This window comes from Hemisphaericaspora subhashii, assembly GCF_019202705.1.
Source record: "Hemisphaericaspora subhashii strain CBS 10753 chromosome Unknown scaffold4, whole genome shotgun sequence".
In the NCBI taxonomy this organism is placed as follows: Eukaryota; Fungi; Ascomycota; class Pichiomycetes; order Serinales; family Debaryomycetaceae; genus Hemisphaericaspora; species Hemisphaericaspora subhashii.
In genome coordinates, this window is record NW_026057211.1 from 77,611 (window position 1) to 104,585 (window position 26,975).

The following is a 26,975-nucleotide window of genomic DNA, read 5'->3' on the forward strand; positions in this document are numbered from 1 at the left end:
TCACGTGATCTGTGTCCCAATTAGGAGATACTCTGATTATATAATCATTCACTATTGGATTATGTAATCAATGCTACTTACCATTATATTTCCATTTAGATAATCATTATACTAGATACTAATAACGAATTAACGAATATCATATTTAAAAACTATTGTTACTATATACTATAATCATATATTTAAATGCATATACTAAAATCAAACTAAATTTATTTGTTCTTTATTTTTGTTATAAAATTTCCATAAACTATCTCTTGCCGTTACAATTTTTGAAGAGTACTCACTTGTGATTTTTGAAACTTCCAATCTTTAATAAAATCAAACACAACCCCAATACAAACAATAATCAAAAACAGAAACCCAACCCAAGTCATAACTTCTGCCCTTTTTCCCATTCCAGTCAATAATAATTCCATACTAGCAACCTGCATCATTTTTGCACTTGCCTTCACGGCTTCATGTTGTAACATTGCTCCCAATCCCCAAAGAATTGAATTTATGAATGTAGTAGCCACTAAAGCTTTCTTGACGTGGAACTTCCCAGGTAAGAATGGAATAATCACATAGCATAATAATAGTAATGTAAGGATGGTTAATAAAATAGTCAGTAATAAGACTATTGGATGACATACTTCACTGAACTCTTGAGCTAATGTGACTAAATCGAGTTTTGTATTCAAGAGATTTAATTTATATTGAGGGAATGTGTTTAAATTGTTGTAATGAGAACATGAAAGGGTACTGTTAGTGTCTAAGCAAATACCATAATAACCTATTCTAACTTGTAAATCTTCAAAATTATCGGTGATTGTAGTTGAGTTTTGAGTTATTGATAAATAATCAAATAAAGGTGAAGTCGAGTTAAATTGATAGGATAATAAATATATATTTGAATAATTGGATGATGAGTCTATACATCCAAGTACTAAGAAACTAAGTAATATAGTTGCAATGAATTGAATAATAACTAATAATATAATAATTCCTTTACTTAACATGGCCGTTGTTTATGAAAGTTTTTTATTGTAGAAATAAGAAAAGAACCATTTTGAGTAAAAGTGAAAGCTACAATTTCATGTAGAATATTGCATCTATTTATATATATATTTTCCTAAAATTAAACACTTGCTTCTATTAAACATGTTTCAAATTAAAACCAAAAAGAAGTTGCAAAAATTTAAAAAAAATTTTTTTTAAAACAAATCTGCAACAGACTGCATATAATAAAACATCAATACATCAATACAATTAAACATTACACCTAAGACACTTTTGAAACATTGACCCAAACACACGAATTCTATACTACATGCCTAATGAATAAATATATGCCTCTAAGTAATAACAATATAGTAAGACCAACCAAATAAGGTAAAATAATTTCCACTTGATTTCTTAACTTAAAATCCCCAACAATTTTAACGCATTCTTTTTCACCTTCTTGATCTCCTTGCCAATCACCATATTTATAAAAATTACTCATTAATTGTTCCTTTTCATACCAAACATTAATTAACCAAGTTTCAAATCGTTTCAAATCTTCCGGTTTAACATCATCTATATCTTCTTCATCACCTAATGGAATTTCATCAATTTTATATTGTTTAATATAATAATTAATTTGTGATGGTCCATATCCTTTAAAATAAAATCTTTTTAATGAAAATACATCTTCTCCATATTCATCTTCAGCTAAATCAGCATAAGCAGTAGTTATGTCATATATTGCTTCTACTGTTCCTCTTAATTTCTTTAATGAAAGATATAATCCTCTATATCTAGGTAATAAAACATGTTTTAAAGGTTGATGACCTTGGGAATCAATATATGCACGTGATTTCTTAGTTGTTCTATCAGAAGGAACGGTCCCCTCTGGGAATAAGATTAATTGATAAGGCCAAATCTTATCTGGTCTATTTATCTTGGGCCAGGTTTTAATTTCACTATTACTTGTAGATGCAATTTGTTTTACTCCATTTGCAGGTCCAACTCCTCTTGCATTAGCATCTATTTCTAATAATTGATTAGTAAGGATAATTTTATCAGTTTCCCATTTTCTTGATAAAAATAAGAAATTATAATTCTTCATCCCATAACCTAATACAGGTATCTTCAGTAGATCCTTTAAGACAATATGAACACAATCACTTAATCTTGAAGTATAAATTAAAAACCAAAGAAATAACCAATCAGTATATATTTGATGATTTGATATAAAGATTGAATTTGGCATGAATGAAGTATGTAAATTACCAGAATTATCAACTTTAAATGATTGAATGCTTTCGATGTTTTTATCTAATGTTATAGCTATTTTACTTGGATTTATAATTGAAGTCATAAATGTAAGTAATATAACAAAATGATTCTTAGTAATATTAAATATAGCTTGTTTTGAACTTGGATAATTTTCAAATAAGAATACTCCAACCAATTGAGTGGTTACTATAAATAAACATCCAATCATGAAAGTTGGGATCATTATAGCTGTTCTAACTATAACAACAGGTAATGTATTTCGTAAACTCATAATGGTAGTTGGTAATTGATCATAGGTCATATTTTATCGAGTTTGTTTCTCTCTCAACAATTAACAAAGATTCGAAATGAAATGAAATGCAAAAAAAAGATGATTTGAGACAATTGACTTTCTATAAATAGTAAGGAAGGTAGACAATAAAATCAAACAAAGGAGTGTTGATGATGGCAAAGCGTAAAAAAATGAAATTCGTTCGTAATTCTTTTTTTATTCAATTTATTTTTTATCTTGTTATCGTTTTTTGGTTGATTGATTGATTGATTGATTGATCGATGATGGCAAAAAATCTAAACTTTTACTATAAGATCTTCAGTTGTTGAATGAAATATTGTTGGAAATTTCACTTATTCCGTTAAACTTAGAAATTACTATCAGAACTAGTCACCAGACTCTGCTCAAGCTATAAAATGTAGAAGGAGTATGGTATCTTACGAAAGACCAACAAGTATATACCGTGGTTATAAATAAATGAGAAAGATCCAACAAATTTCTCAACAGAAAATTTCTTTTAATACCCCACAGATTTACAGATCAAAATCTCATTACCATACAACCACAAGATAACTATCAACACAGTATATGCTACAGAGCCATCAATCTAAAAGTAGCAAGCGATTTTTGATATAAAATATAAAAGACAGGACTAATTCACGGATAACGGATAACGGAATAACCCCAAGGACAAAATGTGTTAACGTTCCCATTCCAGTGATTTCCTATTTGACGTACGGAGGTGTTTCCTGGGGTGTTGCTCAGCCAACTGTCAAAGCCAAGCTTCAGAACCAGTCAACAAAGATCAGCATCTGGAGATACGCAACACTTTATTGTCCTTTGTTCCGCTTAGAACTGTCCAGGATAAGCCTTGCCAGATTTGAGAGAACGTAGTACTGGACTGATCCGTCATTTTCAACAAGTACAATCTAATTCGCTCGAATTTTCAATTGCAAAGACTTCTGCCGTGAGTCTGTTTTAATATTTATGTCTGTAAGTTTTTCTACTATTCTGAGGTTCACTGCTACTCCGTTGCTTCATTTGCTTGATCTACAACCGCCTATTTGGCCAGCTTTCTGTATGATACGACCAAATGCACATGACTTACGGCACCTGATTGAATCTCCATGTCCATATGAGTAATCATTAGTTATAACAGTTATTTGTCAACTTTAATCTCTCCGCCTGCTTGTTGTCTTCTTCTTTATTTGAAAACGTCTTTGAATTACACCCTGCCTATCTTATTTCACACTTGCGACTGATAAGACAGAAGTCACTAGTTATGTCTGCAAAATGACATATTGTGTTTTGAAAAAATCATTCTATAAGAATGATTTAGTGCATCCTACATTTTGAAAGTGTGATGTGCATTCACTAGTATTTTGTGGCATTCATTGGAATCTAAGAGATAGCTTGTGCTTTATGTATCAGCCTACTACTGATTGTTGAAAGTAAGCAATATCGACATGTTTAACTAATCGAATGCTCGGACCGAAGACATGGTTATGACCCGTGACACAAAATGTTGAATTGCGCGAATAAAATCGGCTTTATTTTTGAATCTCATAACTCAAGGTCGGTGTTGAGTTTATATACCTACCCAACACAGTTTTCCTGGCATATCGCATGCCCGTAAAATCAAGAGTTCAAGATGTATATGGCTAACAATAACTTCCAGTCAAATAGAAGTCAAACTAAACACAGTCTATGCGCATTTCACACGGAGTTATTTTCGTAACTAAAACCAAATGACACATAAAAAAAAAAATAAAAAGCGGAATTTGCCCGATTTGGACGATGAATCCCCCCAACTCCATTTTTTTTTCTATTGCATCTTTATGCGTCTTCCTCGGGACCGAACGAAAAAATATAATAAAATAGACTCAGTCGTCTTTTTCTGCATCGCTCTTTTCTCAGTTTATTACTAAAGACAAATATAGCAACATATATCATTCATAGAAAACAGAGTTTGACACGTAGATTTCACTAGATAAGAAGTTAATGGTATAAAACTATTTAGTCGTACATATTTTCACCTTCGTTTTTAACCCATCTAGCTATCCAGAATCATGACTAGTTCAGATAATGAACCAAAACCACAACTGCAACAAAAATCAACATCTGTTGATTCCACGTCAAGCTCCGCACCTCAAGATTATGCTCAGCAACCCGAAGAACAGGATGTACAACAAGAAAAGATAGGGAAGGACCCCGTTCCGGAATCGTCCATACCCATCTCACCAATACTTTCACTTGCTTCCAGTGACTTGGAAAATCCAGACAACCATCATCATCACCATCATCACCATCCACTAACAACAACATCTCGAGACTCTAGCCTACCACCCGACGGACATCGTCCCCCTCTCCATGTCTCTACTGAACCAATATCCAGAACCACATCAATAGCAACCAACAGAGTACCGAGAAAAGATAGAAGAGGTCTCTTGGCCCAACTAGTCCTCATCCCAGAATATCAAGATGCAAGAGACTATCCCACCAATGTCAAATACCTAATTATCACAATCATCGCATTCGCATCCATCACGGGGCCCATGGGGACTTCAATCATGTTGCCTGCTATCGATGCCATCGTTATAGATCTAAATACCAGTACTTCAGTCGTCAATATTTCCGTGGGGATTTATTTATTATCATTAGGTATATTCCCACTTTGGTGGTCGGCGTTTAGTGAACAGTTCGGAAGAAGATCTGTATATATGATTTCCTTTGCTTTGTTTGTTGCATTTTCCATTGGGACTGCGTTATCTCCAAATATTGCTTCTTTGATCATTTTGAGAGTTTTGCAGGGTGGAAGTTCGGCATCAGTGCAGGCAGTGGGTGCGGGTACTATCGCGGATTTATTTATTCCACAAGAGAGAGGAACGGCTATGGGTTGGTATTATTTGGGTCCACTTATGGGACCTTTTTTGGCACCGATTTTAGGAGGTATTGTGTCTGATGCTTGGGGTTGGAGAGCTACTCAGTGGTTATTGGTTATATTTTCAGGATGTAATTTCTGTTCGATTATGTTTTTGTTGCCGGAAACATTAAGACAAGCGGAGAATTTACAGGCAGTTAGAGAGTTATTAAAAACTGCGGCTGCAGCTCAACATGACCATACCTTAGAGGAGCAGGAAGAAGAAGATAAGAATAATTCCCATGATTCTAATTCTTTGGATCTGAATCGTCTTCAACCAGTGTTAACCAACTTAAGTCGAATGACCACCCACTCAATAATGACTGCCTTGGAAGAAGAAGGTCCAGTCATGGATCCAGTCACACCTGCAATCAGTCGATTCCCCACCAATAGATCCACCTACTCAAGAAGAATCCAACAGGATTTAGAAAATGAAACACAATCCCGAATAATATCAACCATATCACTCCCTCAACCACCTAGATCCAAATGGGCCACTTTCAAAACCAACTCCTACGATATCGTCATCCGTCCAATGCATTCAATCGTATTATTAAAACACCCGCCAGTGGCACTCGTAGTCGCATATTCGGCCATTTCCTTCGCAGTATTATATTTCTTCAATATGACAATCACATACTCCTATTCCCGATCCCCATACAATTTCCGAGAAATCATAGTTGGATTATTATATATCCCCAATTCCGTCACCTATATAATTGCTTCAATGTTGGGTGGGAAATGGAACGATTATTTATTAAACAAATATATCAAAAAACATGGTGAGGTAGTTCCTGAGGCGAGAATCTCTTGGAATGTCGTGGTGGCGGTTATACTCTTGCCCATAGCATGTCTTATTTTTGGTTGGACTATTGAATATGGTGAGTTCTGGTTGGTGCCTTTGATCGGAACTGCGTTGTTTGGGTTTGCTACTATGTTGCTTATAACTGCAGTCGTTACCTATTTGGTTGACACATTACCGGGAAAAGGTGCGACTGGGGTTGCACTTAATAATTTAATAAGACTAGTTCTTGCGGCTATCGCGACGTTTATTGTAGAACCATTATTGGCAGCAATTGGACCTGGGATCTTGTTTTCCATCCTAATGGGGATTCTTACGGTTAGTTCATTGGTTTTATGGTATTTGAAGAGACATGGGATGTATTTTAGAGAAAACTATGATATTTCGATCTTATATGATAAGTTATAAACAATTTTAGGTATTTATTTAATATATATATATTTATTTATTTTTACCAATAGAATTTTCCTATAAGATAAGTAAAAATATGGTTCAAACTTCATAAGAACGACATTTTAGAAATGTCGCATGTTGGTTGCAAAACGACATATTCCACCTCTTGTTGTAGCAAACGGCACCGATTAGGCTTCATAATGCAAATATAAATAAGGAAGCTAAATGAGCATTTAGCACGCTAGTTGATGTTGAAAATTGTTCCCTAGGAGGGAGGTGCCTTGTTTATTCTAGTCTGGACTAATAAAATAGGCTGTTCCAAATTAATGCTTTGGTACAGAGTGACACAATTCCACTGCTGCACGCGTCTAGGCTACGGCTAATGATCCAAGATATTGATAAGTTGGCTAGGCTACACTTCAACGACCACATTATCTCCCAATCTAGTTCTCAATGTTGCAACAATTTTCTCGTTATCAGGAAAGTGATTGAAAGTAAGTCCTATTCTAGTCATATTCTCCGAGGGAAAATGAAAACTGTCAACATCTCTTAGGTAGTTGCATGCTAATTGTACATACTTCAAAGAAGTCGAGAATTCCAAAGGTTGTTTTTTTACTGCCCCTAGTCCAAGATCACAACGAGACAAGTACAAGTACTGTAAGTTGGGTAGATTCTTGAATGCATAAGGGTCGACTTCATCTAAGAAATTACTCAGAAGGATGAGTACTTTTGTGGAAGCAGGAAACATCCCATCTGCAACTTTCTTGATCTGATTTTTATATAGATTAATATACCACAAATACTGAAAGTTTTTCAAGTGTAAATTATTAAGTGATTCTGAATCCATAAAAACGTGCAATAGGTTAATCACCCTTAATTGTGTAGGAAGTTTATGTTTCTTTGAAATGGACAATTCTGCATCATCGTTATCTTTGACGCTATGTATTCTCAAATCAATTACAGAAGAAGGTAGCTCTAATTTTTCCAAAAGGTTAGGAAATCTAAGAAACAACTCCACTGCCTTTAGGTTTGGAACGTTTAGTTTCAAAGTTTCTAAGTAATTGTAATGAACTATCAAACGTTTTAAACTAGATGGTAATTTCCAGTCAAAGTATATCCTTTCTTGTTCAAGAAACTGACAATTAAGATAGGTCAAGTTTGTCAAATTTTTTAGACACGATTTGTTTGGTGGTAACAAAGTCGTGATTATTCGAACCAAGGATTTGGGTAAAGGACGAGGTAAGAAACCATTCTCTGAACATATTATGGAAAGGGATATCAAATTTGGTGGAATCTTGAACCCGACCGGTAACTTGGTAACTTGAAATGAAAGAGTCCTTAATGACCATGGGATAATCCACTCTTTCAAGCAAAGTAATGGAGAATTTGTTGTAAGCCGAAGCAGCTTGAGATTCAAAGGCAAAATAATTGAAGACTTACGATACAGCTCTTCGACCTCCTGATCTTCAACCATCTCACTTTCATCCATAGTCCACCAGTCAAAATAAAACCTTTGTAAGGAATCAGGTAAGGTACAATCCAACACCGACTTTGCACCGGAGCGGAGAATTGCAACCAGGAGTTCCTTGAGCATGGTGTACTGCTCTATACTTTCCAACGCTCGTAAAGTATTTGACATGATGGTCAAACTTTCCAATTGCTTGGGAGCGTGCAATCCCTTTAACTCTTCTAGAGGAAAGCGAACTAGACGCAATTTCTCTAAACTAGGAAGTTTGGAAATATCTATTTCTGTAACGTAGGGCCAGGGTGCAAATGTAATCACAAGCTGTTGTAATGTTAATGGTAAGTCGAGTGTACATCTTGGATCATCCAAGCTTATGTCTGTATTTAAACTCTGTAATGATCTTGGTAAGTATTTGCAATCTTCAACTTCAATTGCAGAGAGTATAGTTAATTCTTTTAGTTGATATTCTATTGACGGGGACCGTAAATGATACTTCTGTTCCAGAAAATTAAATAGTTCTAACAGTCTAACCGATCTCGGGAGAGTACAGTCAGCTAGATTGGACATTCGAATAGTATCTATGTTGTATGCAAAACTAGAAACTGCGTTCACAAACTCTTCTTGTTCTTTCGGGTCCCCGCTTTCCATAACATTTAGGCTCCGGATATCTTGAAAGCACCAAGGGTCTTCCCTAAGCAACTTCTCTAAAACAGCAGTTTCATGGATCCTCAATTCTGGACTCAAGTTAGGATGTCTTTTCCTGAAATCCAAAAACCTTTCTACGCAATCAGGTTCTCTAAACTCGATACTATCGAAACCTTCAGACGGTGGAATGCTTCGCAGGTCCAACCTTGTCTCGTCACCAATTGGTGTTCTATCCCAGAACTTCGGTTCCTCTGAATGTATAATATCTCCAATATATCTTGTATGGAGATAGACTTTAACGTGCCGATTATTTAATTCACATTTTAAGAGATCATCTAAATTCGGTATATTGGCATATGACAACAAATTGATTGTGGGGATATATGAAAGCACCAATTCCAATACTTCGGATGGAAGCAGCAATAGCTTTGAAGTATTGATTTCTAAACACATCATAACAGTGCTTAAATATCACAACAGAAGTAAGAAGATAATAATTCTAGTTGATTAGTTCCGCCAAATAAAAGCGCTGTCTAATTGAGCGTTTAGGGGTTGCATTATACAAGAAAATATGGCTCAGGCGAAATTCTGGCATATGAGTCCACCCCCGTATTGTTCTACTTCTGGGTGTGGAGCGTTGGTGCAAGTTTTCAAGATTTTTCGTGTGTAATTTATTCATTAAAAGTCTTCAAAGCATGTAAGAAAAACCTAAATTAATTACGCCACGGTCCGTCTGAATGAGCGCTACCATTTAATGGTAACTGTACTATTCTGGGGCAACAAGCGGCCCCTTGCGTTGAGTGAATACTTGAGATTTACAAAGTAGAGCAGATAAAGGCAAATCAGTAGTCATTCTTATTCATTTCTATATTTCTGCTTTGATACGCCCTCTTGGCTATATTTCAATAGCCACATTCTCTCCCAATTTAGCTTTCAATGTTTCGACAATTTTCTCTTTATCAGGAAACGTATTGAAGGAAAGTCGTATCCTAGTCATATTCTCCGAGGGAAAATGAAAACTGCTAATATCTTTAAGGTAGTTGCATGATAATTGTACATATTTCAAAGAAGTCGGAAATTCCAAAGATTGATTTCGCGCTGCAGCTACTCCAAGATTACAACAATCTAAGTACAAGTACTGTAAGTTGGGTAGGTTCTTGAATGCATTGGGCTCGACTTCATTTAAGGGATTACTCAGAAGGATGAGTACTTTTGTGGAAGCAGGAAACACCCCATCTGCAACTTTCTTGATCTTATTTTTAAATAGATTAATATACCACAAATGCTGATACTTTTTCAAGTGTAAATTATTAAGCGATTTTGAATCCATACAATCGTGCAACAAATTAAGCGTCTTCAACTTCGTGGGAAGCTTATGTTTCTTTGAAATCGACAATTCAGAAATTTTATTATCCCTGATACTATATATTTTCAAGTCAACTACAGAAGAAGGTAGCTCTAACTTTTCCAAATGGTCGGGAAACTTTAGATGCAAGTCGACTGCTTTTAGGTTTGGCACGTTTATGTTTAGAGCTTCCAAGGAACAATGAGCAATTATCAATCTTTTCAAACTAGTTGGCAATTTCCAATCAAAGGAAGACTTTCTATGTTTGATAAAGTCACAATTAAGTTGGGTCAAGTTCTTCAACTGCGTTAGATACCATTTGGTTGGTGGTACCAAAGTTGTATGTAATCGAATTAATGATTTGGGTAAAGGACGAGGTAAGGAACCGTTTTCGGAGCAACGTATCGAAAGGGATATCAAATTAGGTGGAATCTTGAATCCAACTGGTAACTTCTCTACGTCAAATGAAAGAACCCTTAATGAGGGCGGGATAATCCACTCTCTCAAACAGAGCAAGGGGGAGTTTGTTTGAAAGTCAAGCAGCTTGAGATTTGAAGGTAGTCTAACCGGAGACATACAATGCAGCTCTTCGACATCTTCGCCTTGACGATCACTATTACGGAAAACCCACCAGGTAAAGCGAAGCCTTTGCAAGGAATCAGGTAAGGTACAATCCAACATTGACTCACCATCCAGGTGAGCAATTGAAACCTCGAGTTCTCTTAGCATGTGATACTCCGCTATACTTTCCAAAGACACAAGATTTCTTGAAAAGATGGACAAGTTTTCTAATTGTTTGGGAGCGTTCATACTTCTTAGCCCTTGCAGAGGAAATGAATCTAGGCGCAATTTCTTCAACTTAGGTAGATCAGAGATATTAATTTCTGTAAGGTCTTCAACGGAATCAAAGTCAATTGTGAGTTGTTCTAACGTTAACGGTAGTTCGAGAGTACACCTTGGACTATGCAACGCCAATTTAGTGTTCAAAGTCTGTAATGCTCTTGGCAAGTACTTGTAATCTTCAACCTCAATTGGACAGCGGGTGCTCAATTCTTTTATCTGATACTCTATGGGTGTCAACTGCAAATGATTCTTTTGTTTGAAAAAATCAGATAGTTCCAACAGCCAAATCATTTCCGGGAGATTAATGCCTAGATCGGACAATTGAACAGTAAGATACTTATATAGGAGACTAGAGAGCGTCTCCGAGTAGTTTTCCAGTTGCTGACGTTCGGTAAACGTTAAGCTCTGAATATCTTGAAAACACCAAGGAGCTTCGGTAACCAATTCTTCCAAAATATCATTTTCAACGATATTCAAGTTTGCAATCAAGTTAGGGTGTCTCTGCTTGAAATCCAAAAACCTTTCTACGCTATCAGGCTCGTTAAACACAATCCTATTCAAATCTTCATACCGTGATACGCTTCTCAGGTCCAACCTCGAATCATCGCCAATTATCTCCCTTTCCCAGAATTCAGCGGGATATGGATCTGTGTTGGGTCTTGTCGCAGATTTCCCATATACGATGACTTTGATATGTCGATTTCTTAATTCATTCCTTATTAGTTCATCTAAGTTTGGAATATTGGTGAAAGATAACAAATTGATCGTGGGAATATAAGAAAGCACCAATTCCAACACATCCTGCGGAAGCAGGAAAATTGAAACGTGGATTTGTGAATTCGTCATAATAATGCAATTGAGAGAAATAAGATGATAGTAATTGGCATCGATTAGTTTCGCCAAACATTTGAAAATTTAGGGGGTTAGCTCATACAAACAATACTGGGGTAGAATCCTACCCCTGATGGTCATCGAATTTAAGTGTAATCACGTGCTCAATATTATGAACAAAGGAAATTTTCATCTCTTCTAACTTGCAAGCATTTACTATAATTCTTATAGTATCTTTCTTTTTGAACTATTGTACTTTACTATTGATTTCATTATCAGAATTGTTGTATTCTTTTATTCACACTCGATCTAAGGAACGACACCAGCATCTTATAAGTTAAGTTAGTTCTGATCGAGAACCCTACTTGAACAATTCCGAGACACTAGAGGTTAATAAAGCACGTCGTTTTAAGAAGAAGTTAGTAGTATTATAAGCGAAATTGTCCACAAGACTCATTCCCTCATTGGTCTATTTCTGGGTATAGAGCGCTGATCCAAGTTTCCAAGTTTTTTCGTATATGTTTTTATTTCAAAGAAAGGAGAGTATGTAAATCTAAAAAAAAGGCTATATCGAGACTGATTTATCTAAATGAGCACTGCTTTGAGTCTGCATTTCGGAGGTGAAATCCCTTTCTAGGGCAGCAAACGAGCACCTTGTGTTGGAGAACTCTAATGATTCACAATATAGAGCAGACAAAGGTAAATTTGCAACAGGTCTAAGCACAGTATTGTCTATGTCTCCTTTTCCTCTGAAATACTCCTGTCTCTTGAAAGATGAAACTCCTGTTTGACTAAACTTCGATAACCACTTCATGACCCAATTTGTTTCTCAATTGCTCGAGTATGGCTCCTTCACCTTCGAATCTATTGGACCGAAGATCTATTCTTCTGAGCATGTTCTCTGCCGGGAACTGAAATACCTCCATATGTTCAAGACCGTTGTTGGCTAATTGAATGAACCTTAAACGACTAGGAAATTCCAATGGATGGTCCATATCCAAGAAGAGACCCAAGAAACATTGTTCCAAATAAAGATATTGTAGACGAGGTAGGTTTTTGAATACGTGAGGGTCGACTCTTTCTAAGGTATTCTTCAGAAGAATTAATATCTCTAGTGAAATAGGAAACATTCCAGTTTCAAGTTCGTTGATCCTGTTGAAATATAAATTGACATACCATAAGTGCTGAAAGTTTTCCAATTGCAACAGCCTAAGCGATTCAGGATCCAAAAAGTTGCTGTGAAGATCAAGAGTTTTCGAATTTGGTGGAAGTTTGTGGATCTCTTTACCTGTGACAAGACGCTCGAATTGAAATTGCGGCGCATAGATTGTAACATCAGTTACTGAATCAGGTAGTTCACATATCCTAAAATTTCCAGGAGACGTCACATACAACCCAACTGATTTTAGATGTGGCAAACTTACCTTAAAATCCGACATTTGATGCTGTTGGACTTTCAATCTCCTCAAGCTAGTTGGTAACCTCCAATTAAAGGAATCTATTGATTGTCTAACAAACGTGAATCGAAGATAAGTCAAGTTAGTCAAGCGAGTTAAACAGAATCTATTAGGTGGTAATACGGACGTACTAAGTCGAACCAATGATTTGGGTAACGCCAGTGGCAATCGGTCATTCACGCACTGCAGGATCGAAAGTGCTATCAAATTAGGTGGAAGTTGAAACCCTGGTGGCATAATCAGCATATTCAACGAAAGGACCCTTAATGATTGTGGGAAATTCCACGCGTTCCTACTAAGCAAGTCAGAGTCTGTGAAAACGTGAAGCACCTGGAGATTTGACGGTAGGGAAATCGGAAGCTCTTCTTCAAGATAATCTGTCTCATAATCTACGATGGATCCCAGCCACCACTCAAAACCAAGCTTTTGTAAACTATCAGGGAAAGTGCAACTCAAGATTGAATGAGCTTTCGCCCGCATAATTCTTAGTTGAAGTTGCTTGAGCCTAGTGTATTGGTCTATGCTATCCAATGACGTTAAGTGGTGAGAAGCAGCTATCAAGCTCTCTAGATCTTTAGGACCTTTTAACAGCCTGAGCGTTTCCAGATAGAAATTTTCTAGCTTCAATTCCTTCAAATTATTAAGACCAGAAACATCAAATTCTTTAATCTCCCATCCTCCAGAAAACTTCACTAGGAGGGTTTCTAATGTATGTGGTAAATTGGGACTACACCTTTGGCTATTCAATTCCAATGATATCTCTAAGGTCTTCAATGAGTTTGGCAAATACTTCAAATCACCAACCGCCATTGGGCTTAATAAGCGTAGTTCTTTTAGCTCCTGTTCTCGTGATTTCAAGGATTGTAGATTGCTTTGATCTTCTAAGAGTAGATACAACAGTTCAACTGATTTGGAGAGTCTAAGAATACTTAGATCATCCAATGTACCAAGACAGTTGATGGGATATGGGATGCAACAAGCCGTCTCTAAGAACTCCACTTGATTTTCTATCAGACCTTTGACGAATGAAAGGCTCAGAATCTGTTCAAAACATGAAGGATCCTTGTTAAGCAACCGCTTTAAATTATCAACTCCATTGATAATTACTTTAGGTTTCAAAAGAGGATGTCTGTACATGAAGTCTAGAAACCTCTCGGTACAATCGTCTTCATCAAACTTAATGAGATGGTCATCGTTAACATCTGTCACAAAGCGCAGATCCAACCTTGTCTCATCCCCAATTGGTTCTTTGTTCCAGTTCCCCCAACTATAGAACTTTTCCTCTTGTTCCACGATTAATTTTTTACCGATGGAGACTTCAATGTGTCTATCATTCAATGCGTTTCTCAAAACCTCGTTTAAACCGGGTATTTCTGGATACGTCAACAAATAGATTGTGGGGATATAACTGAATACCAAGTCTAGGACCTCCAATGGAAGCAGTAGGAACTGTGGAACAAGGACTTCTGAATTTTGCATCACAATGGTATGATTCTGAAAGAAAGAACGAGAATAAAAGTTGGGGCTGATTTGCCACCTGGTCCAAAATAGATTAAATAGCTTATCAAAGTGCATTTCCTACTTATACTAGAAAAAAAAAAGGCTTATCATGCACAAGAAAAACTTGGCGCTCCCAAATTTCTTGCAAATGATTTCCTCGTGTATATTAAATAATCAACCAATAACAACCTCCTTTGAGTTTACTCAGTGGGAGCAGGGTTTTCTGTATCGTTTTTATAATTGTATAGCTTTTCAAATTGATATGAGTAAAAAAAAACACAGTTGGTCCAAACTTCTAATATGTTTCTTATCGTCTATATTTAAGAAAAGAATAGTATGTTTACTACAAGAAAAGAAGCTATTTAGTCACATATTCACTTGCAGAGTCTTCGTCTAGGTCTCAATTTGGAAGCCACAACCCTTCAGAACTTTTTGCTGACCATAACATCTATCCTTATTTATGTTGGTTCCATTTCATTATAATAGCTGCTGCCTTGCCCAACTTTTGTCTTAATTTATTGGAAACCTCTTCTGTATCTGGAAATTCATTGTTTCTTAATTGTATTCTTTTAAGTCTAGGTTCTTGGCCGAATATCAAATCATCAACATCTTTCAAACTGTTGTTTGTTAATGATAAAAATCGCAAGGACTCAGGAAATTCAATCGGGTTACTAACATTTTCACCCAATTTATTGTATTCCAAATTGAGACACTCTAATTGTGGAAGTTCCTTGAATACATTAGTCCCAACTTTTTGCAAATCATTATTCAGAAGTATTAACGTTTTGGTTGTACTAGGAAATGCTCCACATTCAATTTCTGTGATTTTGTTGTCGTTTAGATTAATATATCGTAAATTCTGCAAGTCGTTCAATCTTAAATTAATCAACGACTTGGTATCAATCTTAGTTTGGACAAATTGGAAACTTTGTAAATTCTTTGGAAGCTTATGACGATCTGTAATTACAAATTTTGAAGCATAGCGTTGGTTAGCGTTCCATCGCATACTCAATTTGATAACTGAATCAGGTAGTTGAAGTTCATCAAACATGCTGAAAGAATCTAAAGTTACCTTAACCACACGTAGCTTTGAGGATTCTAGTTTCAATGCTTTCAACTGATCGTATTGCAAAATCAATCTTCTTAAACTACTAGGTAAATTCCAATCAAATGAGGTTACCGGTTGCCTCTTGAAGTCAAAATCAATATGACTCAAATTATGTAGATCCACTAAAGAATCTTTCGTGGACGGTAACAAGGAAGTTCGAATTCTGACCAAGGACTTGGGCAATGGGTCAGGAAGATTACTTGTCAGATAGCCATGTAAATCCAATGCAATTAAATTTGGAGGAAGCTGAAGCTGTGGAGGTAATATGGCAACATTCAATGAAAGTACTCTCAACGAAGTAGGAAAATTCCAGCTTTGGGGACAAAACAACGGAGATCCAGTGGTCACATTAAGAACCCTTAGCTTTGGAGGTAATCGGATTGGTTGCATTCCTTTCCCCTCTTCAAGCCTGCTCGGACCGGTTCCAATTTGATTCAGATAATCGGGTTTCCAATCAAAGGTTAGTCTTCTTATGGAATTAGGTAAAGGGTCATTCAAAATTGAATAAGCATCTTTATGGAAAACATAAAGTTTGAAATCATTAAGTTCTTTATACACCTGAATACCATCCAATGATACTAAATCTCTAGAAATCAATTCCAAATTTTTGATTTGTTTAGGAGCCTTCAATGTATTCAAGTTTGGCAGATGCCAGTTCATAAGTTTTAAACTCTTCAAGTTCTTTAATTCAGAAATATTAAGCTTATTAATAACAGAACGCCAACGATCGGATGCAATCTCAAGCAGTTCTAGCCATGGCGGAAAGCTAGGTTTGGATCCTGAACGGTAGGTCTTCAACGAAATCTGCAATTTCTTTAAACCTCTTGGTAAATATTTCACATCCTTGATGTCGATAGCTGAACAGATATGTAATTCGGTGATTTGGCTCTCTGCCAATCCAACATCTTTTGGACTAAATAGCTCGTAGAAGTTTCCCACTTCTAACATTCGAATAGACTCTGGCAACTTACAATTTTGAATTTTGTTCAAAGTACCCATTCCGTGTATGGGATAGGGGAAACCAGAAAGGGCTCCAGAATCCTCAGTTTGTTCTTCATCTTTGGTCTTTAACAATGTTAACTTTCTAACATTTTCAAAACAAGCTGGGAATTTACTGTAGACCATCCTAAGAAGATCACAACCAAATATAGTTAGATCGATTTTCAAAATTGGAAACGCTTTATAGAAATTTCCGAATTGTGTTTCCCAATCAATCTCAGCAAATTTTATGGGATTAACCGTTTCAAGACCGTTCAAGGTGTCCGGCTCCAACATCATTTCATCACCATTTGGTTCCTCGGCCCATTCCTTAATACCGTCAAAGCTTTGAAATAGACCAACATTAGAATTGCCAATCCAAACTTTGATGTTTCGATCATTTAAAATATCACCAGCAATTTCACTAATCGTTTGAATGTCAGTATATTGCAACAAACAGGTAGTTGGAATATAACCTAAGACCAATTCCAAGACCTCGTTAGGAAGTTGCAAAAACTTTGTGGCTATTATCTCTGAGTATTCCATTTGAATATCCTATAATATAAGCCCCCCTTAATCAATTGGAATAATTTCTTGGAAGGTAAAATGGACGCGTTTAAGTAGTTCGGCTAATTAGCCTGGGAAAAGAATGTTAGGTTCTACTGTTCCAGAATTGTTTGCGATTGGTGGGCTAAGCCCCGCGACATTTTTTCGCTGCAGCTTGCTGCAAAATATGTCGCGCTAAAATCCGATAATTTTGCACGTGATAAATGAATGATATTCGCGTGACTGAATTTCCCAATTCGGAAGGATGCGAAATTTATACTTACTCTATCAAGTGTTCTATCTAATCAAATATATTCCAAATCTATAATTATCACATAAATTGTGTTAGGTTAATTGTCTTCATTCAATTGAATTAATATCGGGTGGGAGTTTTAATGTCTTTTTTAACTTGTAAGGAATGAATAATTTTATATTTAGAAGGTTGTAAAATTATTTGCCAAACTTTTCCTCAAAAACCTTATGAAAATCAAGAGTTGATAAAAATTAATAACATTGCGAAGTATTTGATAGGATTACAGAAGGATAAATTAATGACTCAACCAAATCCCCAAATTTTGATAATTCATTAATTCTTTCAAATGCCGTTAGGTATTATTTTGATTGTAAAGATCCAGTTCCCTTTGTTCTCAAGAGTTGTAACACAAAATTGGGCTACCCCTCCAACATTTTAACCAACACAACCATCCCAAATTCATCTCCACCCAGCGCTATCCAAAGCTTAACCCCATCCTAAATCATTTACGCTTTATCCCCCCAGCCAACTCGTACCAATGGTTTTTAGTGAGTATACAACCCAGTCCTGCTGGTCTTGGACTCTCACACTACTTATGTTGCTTTTATCATACACCTAAGTGCCTATAAAAGGTTTTTACCATTTCTACAGAACGTTATGCCCTATATGTATCAGAGGGTCAGTATCAGTTTATATATTATAGTTTATAATTTTAGTGTATAATTTAATCGATACCGTTTAAAGAAAAAAAAAAAATTACATCCCCAACAAATCCTCGATCAGACAAATGATCTCTCGACTCCACACTTTTTTCAAATCATTACTCGAAGTTTTCTTTTTCTAATTCACTTATTCCATCTATTTATCATCAAAAAGCAAATGTCCAAACCAATAATAAACTTCTTCAAGGGCCATCCATCTCGAGAACTTCTCCCCACCAAAGCAATCGCAAGCACCTTTCAAAAAATTCTTTTAGAATCTGATTATCTCGAATATGACACCGATCCAAGCAATCAACATCCATTACAATATGGAACCGACCCAGGAAACCTCGATATTCGAAAAATATTATCCAATTGGCTCGACACGAAATATGGTAAAACAGGGGGATATATTGATCCGAATTGTATAAACCTAACCGCGGGTGCTTCATATGGTGTGGCTAATATTTTGGCCTCGGTGACTGATTCATGTAGGATAACGAAACTTGCATTTATCGTGACGCCGACTTATTATTTGATTAATGGATCATTCTTGGATTTAGGATTTGATGAATCTAATATGGTTGCGATTAAAGAAACTCCAGAACAAGAATATGATCTTGATATCGAAGAGCTTGAAAGACGACTTGAATTAGAATCGAAAGATTTAGAACTGGCCGATGACGGAAGGGAGATTAATATTATTGAGGATCCAGTTAGGGGTGATAGAAAACTTTATAGATTTGTCATGTATTTAGTGCCTACATTTTCAAATCCTGGTGGAATCACCTATTCATTAAAAACAAGACATAAATTGATCGAATTGGCAAGAAGGTATGATATGTTGATCATAAGTGATGATGTATATGATTTTCTCGATTATAAAGAACAGAATCATCCCCCCATTGCAACATTTAGTCAACTTGATAAAGATTCATTACCAAGTTATAAGACTTATGGGAATACAATTTCAAATGCTACATTTTCAAAAATATTAGCTCCCGGATTAAGAGTTGGTTGGCAACATACACCAACATCGAAATTAGTTTCACAATTGGCTATAACTGGTGCAAATAAATCAGGAGGTACTCCGGCACAATTATCGACGTTTGTGGTGGGCGAGATGATTAAATCAGGTAAGGCTGATGAAATTATTGAAGATTTTAAACGGGTTTATAAAAAAAGAGCCAGGGTTGTTATTGAAAGTATTGGGAAATATTTACCTAAGAGTACAAAAGTATATGGAGGTGATGGGGGATATTTCTTTTGGATCATATTGCCTGAAATCGAGGATCATTCATTGATTGTTAAAGAACTTCAACGAGATCATAATGTAATTTTAGCTGGAGGTGAAAATTTCGAAGTTGCTGGAGATTCACAAGATTGGGGGAAATGTTGTGTTAGATTAAGTATTAGTTTCTTATCTGAAGAAGAGATAGAAGAAGGGATAAAGATTTGGGGAAGTGTAATTAGAAAGCATTATGGTGATTTATACTAGATGGATTTCCATTAATAGACAATTTTAGTAACATTTCTCTTTTTTATCATTGCATTAATACAACTTAAATTTTGTTCATAGTAGTGCTTGGTGTAATTGTTTTCTGTATTCTCATATGAAATCATATAGACTATCTTAACTAAAAGTTTATCAAAAAGGATCTGAATAAAGTTCAAACAGAGCTAATCGTAGTATTGTTCACGGCAGTGATAAAAGGATCTTCAACAAGTCACTGAGTACACAAAATCATAATATTGTAAATTTCATTCAAATATATATAACCTAGGAGCAACCCTAAAAATCTATGAAAGTGACATAATAGGTTCAAATATATAATCAACATTTATCCCCACCCTCTTCAATTCTCCCAACTGTGGCACCAAAATCTTAACAAAATCATCATATAATACCCTATCCTTAATAACATAAACCGGTTGTTGATCAGTCTCCAGACCATTACTCGTGGACGTCACCATAGTCCCATATAAATGTTTATTCACCTGTCTTGACAACTTCAACACCTCCTCAATACACCAATTGATCAATCCGCTCGAATCGACATTTCCATTATTTTTCTTCAACAACGGCATGATTTTATGATTGTAGGTTTCGATCGTCCGTTTGAGAATGGCGACATAGATGACGACGAGGTTGGATAAATAATTCACCACATCGATTTTGGTTGATCCTTGCAAGCCGACGATTAGCCGGGAGATGGTGGTGGAGAGGTAGGATGACATTGAATCTAAATAGGTTTGAATCCCGGTTTGGAGTTGGTCAAAGCTGTCGAAATAGGTTAGGATGTTTTCGATATCTGATTCGGTTAGTTTTGAGATATTGTGAGTGAGGTCGAATTTTAGGATGAGTTGGATGCTTTCTTTTCTGTTTTTGATTTTTAACCGGGAGACATCGAGGAGTAATTGTTCATCTCCAAGTTGTTTGGTGGTGGTGGTGGTGGTGGACAGTAAGAGGGAGGATTCAATTTGATGGAGTTTATTTTCGATATGGGCGATTAATCCCACGGCCAGGGCATACAGATTATGAGAAATTTCAACATCAACATCATCCAACCTATCTTCCAAAGTTTTAATTTCTTGGAAAAATTGTAATTTCTTATTATTATCATTGCTATTAGTATTGATGATTGCCTTTTTACCAAAATCATGTGAACGATTTCTTGAATGTACTCGAGCGGAAATATCTTGTAATACAAATTCAGAACTATGTCTTTTTTTAGTAGTTGCTGATCGTTTCAATTGATTATCTTCAATTATACCTTCATAATTAGCCCCACTTGAATTTCGAAGAGATTCACGTAATTGCCTCTTTTCTTCCTTGGTTGAATCTCGAGAAGAAGAAGCAGGGATATTATTATTATAATTTGATTGTGAATCAAAATCATCAGACATTGGTTGGGATAATAATCTTTCCTTTTGAACCATTTCATTACGCCCCTTATTAAATGCTTCTGTTATTTTTAAGAAATGATCATATCTATCAGTTTGATATACATAACTCAATGATTTTGATTTGATATTGATAAGATATAATTTCACAGATGAATCATTAGTTTTTGGAGGTTTTATTTGGGTGATTGTGACTTGAGTTAATGGCCAACATTGAGTAGCTTGCAATCGAGATTTCCCTTGTGGACTAGGAGAAGGACCACGTTTAGAGCTAGCATCTGATTGCTGCAGTTGTTGTTGTTGTTGCATGGCGGAAGATTTTTTATTGGCAATTAGGATTAAATCATTCAAAACGAATAAGTGAGTTAAATTATTTGGTTTCCAAGTCCCTACATTAACTTCTTGCCAACGACCACTTTCAGCTAATACATGTCTTCCAGGAAGGGGTTGAATGAATTTTGAAGCTCCTTCAACATGTTTAAAAAGGGATTGTAATTCACTTGCCCACATTTTTTCAAGAACTAAAATTGAAGATCTATCTTTACGTTTACTATTGGGGATTCCTAATTGCTGCTGCTTTTGTGTTTGATTATTTTGTTGAGATTGGTCTGGTACATCAAATTCAAATTCTAATCTTCTTTGAGCCGCTTGTCTAAATATTTCCAATACTTCATATAATTCTTTAGTACTTCCTCTTAAATCCATTAATTCTTCTTGAGCTTGTTTTAAATCTTCAGTTAATTGAAGGATATTCTTTTGATTTTGATTAATATTAGTTTTAATATCTCTTGTTATTAATTGTTTTTGTTTTAATAAAGTCTTATAATAATCATCAACTTGAGCAGCCGATCCATTACCTAATTCTTTATAAATTCTTTGTTCAACACTAATATCGGATAATTTTTCAACATCTAAACTTGGTAATGGTGGAGCATTACCGGTATCATATCTAATTTGACTAAACGATCTTCTATGAGCAAGAGCAGCAGCAGAAGCATGAATACTTAATCTTCTACTATGTTTTCTATCCTGATCAATGGGTGCCGCCTGCCCAGGAATGGTGGTGGTAGCAGCAGGAAGATAAGGACCTTCAATATGTTCACCTGGTAATTGAAGAGTATTTGATTTTGATCTTATTGGAGAAGTTGTTGGTGTTTCATTGTTGTAACCAATAGCATAAGGATTAGTATGAGTTCTATTAGAAGATTGATTAGCTTGCCATGGTGCTCTACTCTTTCTATTTCTTACTTTATCAACATTCATATTCAATTGATTGAGAAGTAATAAGTAAGTAAGTTATGGTTGATTTAATAAATTGTGGTGGTGGTGATAAAATGAAATTGAGAATTTTAGTTGAAATTCGAGACCAGAAACATTACAAATAAGTTCAGATGTGTAACTAATATAATTCACTAGTATAATCAATATTATAAAACCTTGTTCACTTAATGTATTAATTACGTTCGTTAACTATATAAGACTATACATTGGTTAATTTTATGGACGTTGTCCACTTTTGTTTTGTTGTTCAATTTAGTATTCAGGTGGGTGTTACCCGACTTTGTTATCACGTGCTATTTCTTTGTTCATAAAGAATTGGCTTAACTTATTTATTTCAACATTCCCCCTTAAGCCAATATCTTTATTCAAACTCTATGTTAAAAGAACTTTATCAAGTAGAATCTTTATTTAAGTGGCCCTCAATTAAATCAAGTGACTTTCATTTTATTTATTACATCTTCTGAAATCAGATGTATCCTTTGTTTGACTTTTGCTAGAATTTGTTATAGGATGACTTGTTAGTCTTTTCTTGTAAAAGGAATTGATTCATTTGGTAGAATAAGCAAATATTACTCTTTGCCTATTAATTTCTTTAGTTCAATTAGTAATTATTCTTTTGATTAAGTTAGTAAGTTTTTCGTTTTATAACTTTTAATTAAGTTAGTAAGTTTTCGTTTTATAACTTTTAATTAAGTTAGTAAGTTTCTTGTTGTTTTATAGATTACTCAAATAAGTAATTAGTTTACTTATAAGGACATTTGACTAGACTAGCTAGCCTAAAACTCAATAAGATTTATAAGTCTTATTGGTACTTTTACTTGAATGGGTAAATACGAAATTTCCCCAATCAAGTATACACACCCGAATAAGTAGAAGTTAATATCTACTTATTCTTCGAAATTTTTCTTTTATTTAGTAATTTCTTTAAGTAATTGTTTACTTATAAGAACTTTATTTCTTCGTTTCATTAATTTCCTTTTAGGAACTTTGACTTGTTAGTCCACAACGCAATAAGTTCAAGACTTATTGGTACCCTTTACTTAATTGAGTTAACATAAAGTTTCCTCAATCAAATAGACGACCCCGAATAAGTAAGTCTTAATATTTTACTTACTTATTCTTCGATTTCTTTATTCATATAAGCGATTGACTTATAAGAACTTTTCCTTTTCGTTTCATAGATGTCATTAACAGACCTTTTCGTTTCATAGATGTCCTTAACGGACCTTTTATTTTCTTTAGTAATTTCTTCAACATTATTTCGTGTTTTAGTAATGTGTTTTCTATACAATTTCACTGTTCTGATAAACCAAAATTTAAATCATCCCCATTGAGCATTCCCCCTGGAACCAATGTCTTACACTTTCAAATCCCGAATGAACCGGAATTCAGGTTGCACATTTCAATAGTAGATACAGTTTTATGCAATTGCATTTTTGCCCAGAGTGGATAGCCGATTTGAGACCCATCACATTATCCTTGGATCCAGCATTTCCAAACAGGAGATATTGCAACAACTATTAAATACCAGCTCGAATAACTTCAATTGAATATGACGGTTAGCAAAGTAATACTTCCTCTATTCTCATTTATAAACCAGTGTGGTACCAGGATTTTATGTTGTCAACTACCTGTCTGGTGATTGTAGTTATTCAATAATTTCAGCAACCCTAAGTTTAATTCGATATAGTTAATCTAGTTTGTGGATGTTTCTTTAGGTAGCTCGTATTGGACAGTTTCTATTCCACATCTTCCCTCAATTTTGTAATTCATTATTTCATTTCTTTAGTTGGATCCTAACACTCCATGTCTTCGCTCCCGAGATTCATTTTGGGATACTTTGAAACCAGCATTCCTTGGAATCCAAAAACTGATATTTGTCTACTCAACTACTAATTCATTTATTAATTTCAGCATTTTCTGGATTTGCTTCTGCTGTGCGTTCGATTTTATTCTTTGATTCTTATGAATTATTCTAGGTCTGGTTCAATGGAAGGATTAGATGTCAGCATTAAGATAAGATAAGCACACAAACTTTCCCCCTCAGAAGCAAAGGCGGAAAAAAAAAAAAAATATCAAACAGTATTTGAACCATAAGCATCATCAACATTAACGATAGTTTTGGCAAATTTGATCTGAAGCAAATAATCGAAATGATGGGTTTGCACATTTCGTAACTAATTCTTGCTTTTAAAAGGAAATAGAAGAAATACACAGCGATTCATATTTGATAAATTAATTGGCGGTTGGGTTTTATGTCAATATTCAACAACTAATATCGAATAATGTCAATGATTCAAAATTTCAATCTATTTGACTGATTTAAAAACGAACCAAACGAACGCAAAATTCGAACTGAAAACCAAAATTCATCTTGGATTCAAACTACTTTGATAATTCTGCAGTGTTGCTCGATGCAATATCTTAGGAATAGCTTGTGCTTGTTTACAGATTTCATCATCGTTCAACATTGATGCGGAAAAATTTAGCAACATAATGTAATATGATTGGACACACTGAAGAATTCCTGATAATAAGTTTCTAGCTATTTTAATTGACAATACAAGCAGCTCCAATGACTTTGAAAATAATAAACCATCTTTCCTTGTGACATTCATATTCGTAGAGTGTAGTAGCCTCAAAAAAAATTCCACCACTAGAAATCACTTCGGCGAATGTGTTGAAGCTACCATTAGAACAATTATGGAAGCAGTCACCGTATACATCTAGTAGGAGGCAAAAATTTGGAACGAACTCACTTAGCACTTATGCATTGTATAGATAAGCCACATGACATCATATCCTTATCAATCTGACAGCGGAGATACAATACCTGAACAGCCAAGACAATTTACAGATAGTATAACCTTTACAACGGAGACTCTCTTTAATTGGGTAAAGCAACCATAGGTATGAAGTTGTATAAATAGGAGCAACACCAATAATGTTAATTCTCTCAGCAGCCGACGACAAATTTTGACCAAATCTATGAGAATTAAGTCTTGATAATAATTAAGCTCTTCAATGCCAAAATAGTATCTAGCAATAAGTACATATTTATAAGGAACAGGTCAATCCTAATATAATCCGGAGTAATAATTGTTGTGGGGTTATTGGTGGGTGGGATGAAACAACATTGATCTCAATAAAACTATGTGTTAAAAATAAAAAAAAATCACTAAAGTTCACATTCTCTATGACTTAACTGATGATAATCTTGATTTCTCTAACTTATTTGCCAACATAGTTGTCGTGAAAGACATTTGAATAATTCCAATATCTGCTGTTAATGATAAATGATAATTCTTCCGAGTCAACAATATCAAATAGATTCAAATGCTGAATAAATTTTTCTTGAATTCTAATGTCAAGGGTAATTCTAATGCTAAACATACTCTTCTGAGAGCAATAACCACAAGCAAAACCAAAGTCAACCATGAGTAATAGCAATAATAAAGGATTACGATACATTTCACATTTATATGAATGGCATGTTATGAATAGTTTTTCTTTTAGCTGAATGACACGTAGAATAAATGCTTTTGCAAGCTTCAAAGAGAACAACTTCGAAACTTCTCAATTTGATAATTTCAAATCTTGATAATTCATAACAAGGTTTCAAACCTTAACTAATATGGAGAATAGAAGTAGCTGCAAACAATTTCAAAGTAATAATGATTCCAATTATGTTCATTATGATAATCCAGCGAAGTTCAATTTCACTTCTCCAATTTCAATTCTAATACCAATTCAATTGATTCCAATGTTGTAATCAAATTGGTTATTGTTGACTTTTACTTCGCCTTCTTCTTTATGGATAGATGAGATATTTCATTTCAGTTGTATTTTCAAATAAGACGTCCTATCAATGAATTCTTTACATCAAATTTCTTCATGACAACTAACATGCAAAAATATACCCAAAGCATTATTTATAATTGTACGCGACTGATGCTGAATAATTTATAACCAATATGACTTGCAATCGCAATCATGTTCTATAGCACAATTAGTTCATTTTAAATTATTCTATGATATTTAATGATACTTAAGGAATCATCAAAATTCTGTACCAATAAACAATAAAGGTCTCAAGACTTATCGAGCTAATAACATACGCTCTCTGGTAACACTTGAAAATTAGCTGGACAAATTCCACCCACGTTCAGTTATACACAAGTTAATAATTTATCGCCAACATGCATATACGATTATTTCAATGTAACTAATAATTTCTAACAGTAGTGGCAAACGTAAATATTAAACCGCAATTGAGCTTAAGCATTCAAATAACCATCTTTTAACTAAGGGGCAACTGAGCCAACACAAATCTGATTAAATTTGGAAGGGAATACCTTATGATAAGCCTTTTGATTTCCACTTCATAAATGTGGAAGTTTTATTAATTGTATCAGCCTAGGAAGCAGGGCTCATAACCAGTTGAAATTCGAGACCAGAAACATTACAAAT

The 26,975-nt window shown here is 34.9% G+C and overlaps 8 protein-coding genes across 8 annotated transcripts; 2 read left to right on the forward strand and 6 right to left on the reverse strand. All coding sequences in view use genetic code 12, as the record gives it.

The window, feature by feature from the left end:
- Positions 1–263: 263 nt before the first annotated feature.
- J8A68_000815 (uncharacterized protein) lies at positions 264–2,563 on the reverse strand (the record flags this gene model as incomplete). The annotated part of the gene is made up of 2 exons (XM_049410530.1): positions 264–913; positions 1,363–2,563. The coding sequence occupies 2 exons, from the start codon at positions 2,561–2,563 to the stop codon at positions 264–266; spliced, it is 1,851 nt and encodes a 616-aa protein (XP_049265841.1).
- Positions 2,564–4,602: 2,039 nt separating this feature from the next.
- QDR3 (Qdr3p) lies at positions 4,603–6,663 on the forward strand (the record flags this gene model as incomplete). Its single annotated transcript, XM_049410531.1, has 1 exon — positions 4,603–6,663. The coding sequence occupies one exon, from the start codon at positions 4,603–4,605 to the stop codon at positions 6,661–6,663; it is 2,061 nt and encodes a 686-aa protein (XP_049265842.1).
- Positions 6,664–7,060: 397 nt separating this feature from the next.
- Positions 7,061–9,214, reverse strand: J8A68_000817 (leucine-rich repeat domain-containing protein; the record flags this gene model as incomplete). The annotated part of the gene is made up of 1 exon (XM_049410533.1): positions 7,061–9,214. One exon carries the CDS (start codon positions 9,212–9,214, stop codon positions 7,061–7,063), a length of 2,154 nt encoding a protein of 717 aa, XP_049265843.1.
- A 439-nt stretch (positions 9,215–9,653) lies between these two features.
- J8A68_000818 (uncharacterized protein) lies at positions 9,654–11,792 on the reverse strand (the record flags this gene model as incomplete). Its single annotated transcript, XM_049410534.1, has 1 exon — positions 9,654–11,792. One exon carries the CDS (start codon positions 11,790–11,792, stop codon positions 9,654–9,656), a length of 2,139 nt encoding a protein of 712 aa, XP_049265844.1.
- A 776-nt stretch (positions 11,793–12,568) lies between these two features.
- J8A68_000819 (leucine-rich repeat domain-containing protein) lies at positions 12,569–14,713 on the reverse strand (the record flags this gene model as incomplete). Its single annotated transcript, XM_049410535.1, has 1 exon — positions 12,569–14,713. One exon carries the CDS (start codon positions 14,711–14,713, stop codon positions 12,569–12,571), a length of 2,145 nt encoding a protein of 714 aa, XP_049265845.1.
- A 475-nt stretch (positions 14,714–15,188) lies between these two features.
- J8A68_000820 (uncharacterized protein) lies at positions 15,189–17,366 on the reverse strand (the record flags this gene model as incomplete). The annotated part of the gene is made up of 1 exon (XM_049410536.1): positions 15,189–17,366. The coding sequence occupies one exon, from the start codon at positions 17,364–17,366 to the stop codon at positions 15,189–15,191; it is 2,178 nt and encodes a 725-aa protein (XP_049265846.1).
- A 1,132-nt stretch (positions 17,367–18,498) lies between these two features.
- On the forward strand, positions 18,499–19,818 carry J8A68_000821 (2-aminoadipate transaminase; the record flags this gene model as incomplete). The annotated part of the gene is made up of 1 exon (XM_049410537.1): positions 18,499–19,818. The coding sequence occupies one exon, from the start codon at positions 18,499–18,501 to the stop codon at positions 19,816–19,818; it is 1,320 nt and encodes a 439-aa protein (XP_049265847.1).
- Positions 19,819–20,120: 302 nt separating this feature from the next.
- On the reverse strand, positions 20,121–22,487 carry EXO84 (exocyst subunit; the record flags this gene model as incomplete). The annotated part of the gene is made up of 1 exon (XM_049410538.1): positions 20,121–22,487. The coding sequence occupies one exon, from the start codon at positions 22,485–22,487 to the stop codon at positions 20,121–20,123; it is 2,367 nt and encodes a 788-aa protein (XP_049265848.1).
- Between the last annotated feature and the right edge of the window lie 4,488 nt (positions 22,488–26,975).